Raw genomic sequence first — 2,742 nt, 5'->3', positions numbered from 1 at the left:
GGGGGACCCTGTCAAAGGCTTTCTCCATGTCAACGAAAGCCAGGTACAGAGGTTTATCCTTAGCTAGGTATTTCTCCTGCAGCTGTCTCACTAGAAATAAGGCATCAGTAGTGCTTTTACCTGGCACGAACCCAAACTGCATCTCATCTAAATTGATTCGCTCCCTAATTAGTTGGGCTATGACCCTCTCTGTAACTTTCATAACCTGATCTAACAGCTTGATGCCTCTGTAATTATTTGTATAAATATATATATATATATATATATATATATATACACACACACCATATTTTTCAGCATATAAAACATATACATTCTTAAATATGTGAAAAAAATGCATTGTGTCTAATACAACTGTATTATGGATGGGAGACCAAGTGTTGTAGGCTTGGGAGCCGGATGAGAAAAAGTCCACTAAACACAATGATCGTCACTAATGAAAAAACACTGAAAACAAGCCAAAATATCACAATCTGTGAGCACAAATAGGAAGGGTAACTGGTCATAGAAAACCTGCCTCAATAAACCTTGTTTGACACATGCATGCATGAAAATATGGATGTCAAAATGATGATGATGATGATGATGATGATGAACTGTGATATTCCAGTGTTCTATCCAGGGGGAGATGTATCTCAGCTCTATTTAACAAAAGACAAATACAGAACAGGGATATATAAGGATATAACACACAAAAAAGTCAAGTTTTTTTACCTTCATCAGCAGTTTAGCAGCTTCTAAATAGTGCCCTGCTTTGCAATAAAGCTCAACAGCATTCATGGTGCGTCCTTTCTCTAGAAGGTGACTCATATATTTGGTTAACATAGAATCAATGTCCTTTATAGAATATTTCCTGGCTAAATCTATAGCCATATTCCAATGATTCAGCTGAATACAGCAGTCAATGGCGGCTTTCACTCGGTTACACTGCAGAGAAAGAAGGAAGCAATTCGTTGAGGTTACTCTTTAACTGTGGAATTAAATTTCAAGGTAATACCCCCAGAATCCTCAGGCACTTCCTCTATAGGGTCCTATCCGAAGCAACCCTCATTACACTTTCCAGCTGAATTCCCAAGCTTGACCAATTGAGACTATGGATATAATCCAACGATTTCATTCATGGTCTACACCAAGGTCTCCTGCTGGTTGGCTCGGCTTGAAGAATCCATCTTGCAACTTTTTCCTGCAACACTTTATGGCATTCAAAAGTCTGTAGTATCACAGCTGTGAGCTCTCAATGTGAAGAAGTAAGTAGTGGGTCGACCTGGAGAGACTCCCTGTCAAGCCCTACTGAGTAATGTTACTCCAGAGATAACCATAATAGTGTTAACTAACAGTGATGCTTTCAAGGGTCATTAGGTATTTCAGGTCATTTCACATCAGACGCTCCCACACAAGTGACCAAGCCAGGGTTGATCAAGCCCCAGCATTTATTCAATTAGCACTCCTCTTGGTAGCTCTGTCCCTTGCAGGGCTCACATCTCCAGAGCCACAGCCACTTTGAGGCAACCTCTGCAGCCTTCACACCCAATCTGATGTCCTTCTGCCTACTGGCCCCTGTGATGCCCAGCATGTTGTAAGCTCTGTAGAGGAACTGGCCTGCAAACTCTTTGCATCTCACCTCGATGTGGTGGCACATGGTTCAGTGGTTAGGGAAGTGTTTCTCAAACTTTTTACCCTTGCGTAACCTTTAAAATAAATTACATGTCTCAAGGAACCCCTACACAAAAAAAAATTATATATCATATTGTTCTCAGATTTTTTCATAGTAGTTCACATGGTAAATATCACACACACACTCACACACACACACACACACACACACATACACAAAAACTGATTTAAGAAAAAATTAATACTTTTTTGATACCATAATAGGTTAGATGTCTATATTACAATATTATAATAACCAATAACATGTGCATGTATAGTTATATTACAATCATGAAATTAGCATTAGCTTATCTCACTCTTTCTCGTGGAACCCCTAGGAACCTTTTGCAGAACCTTAGTGTTCCAGGAAACCCTGGCTGAGAAACACTGGGTTAGAGTGTTCAACTCATGATCATAAGATCTGATTTCAATTCCTCAACCAAGCAACATGTGTTTTTGAGTAAAACACTTCATTCCACATTGCTCCAGTCCATTCAGCTAGCAAAAAAGAGTAATTCTGCAACAGACTGACATCCCATCCAGGGAGGAGTATGTGCACCATGGAAACCGGAAAACGAGCCTTATGAATCTATATGACTCAAGAAAGACCTCTATCTCCTACCCTATCCCACCTCAGTGGAGTCACATCTTGCTTGCCACCCAGAGTTCCTCTACATCACAGGATGGGGTGTTAATTAAACAGCATAAGTAATTAGTGAAATTATACTACATGTACATACAGTATGTACACACAGGAAAAACAGACTGGGCAAAAATGGCAAACACTGTTTGTTTACAACATTTATCACATTTACAGAAATACAGATATTTACTATTATTATCATTATTATCATTGTTATTATCATCATCATCATCATCATCATCATCGTTTAACGTCCGCTTTCCATGCTAGCATGGGTTGGACGATTTGACTGAGGACTGGTGAAACCGGATGGCAACACCAGGCTCCAGTCTGATTTGGCAGAGTTTCTACAGCTGGATGCCCTTCCTAACGCCAACCACTCAGAGAGTGTAGTGGGTGCTTTTACGTGTCACCCGCATGAAAACGGCCACGCTCAAAATGGTGTC

General features: G+C 40.1%; 1 protein-coding gene across 1 annotated transcript in view; it reads right to left on the bottom strand.

Annotated features, from left to right (window-relative positions):
- LOC106879895 (WD repeat-containing protein 35) overlaps nt 1–2,742 on the bottom strand; it is a 99,754-nt gene that overhangs the window by 32,704 nt on the left and 64,308 nt on the right. Inside the window, exon 26 of the mRNA XM_052971236.1 lies at nt 715–927. Within this exon, the coding sequence (XP_052827196.1) occupies nt 715–927 (213 nt within the window). The remainder of the gene's footprint in view (nt 1–714; nt 928–2,742) is intronic.

Source organism: Octopus bimaculoides, chromosome 10 (assembly GCF_001194135.2).
Source record: "Octopus bimaculoides isolate UCB-OBI-ISO-001 chromosome 10, ASM119413v2, whole genome shotgun sequence".
Classification (NCBI taxonomy): Eukaryota; Metazoa; Mollusca; class Cephalopoda; order Octopoda; family Octopodidae; genus Octopus; species Octopus bimaculoides.
This window is presented reverse-complemented; position numbering and strand designations above follow the sequence as displayed.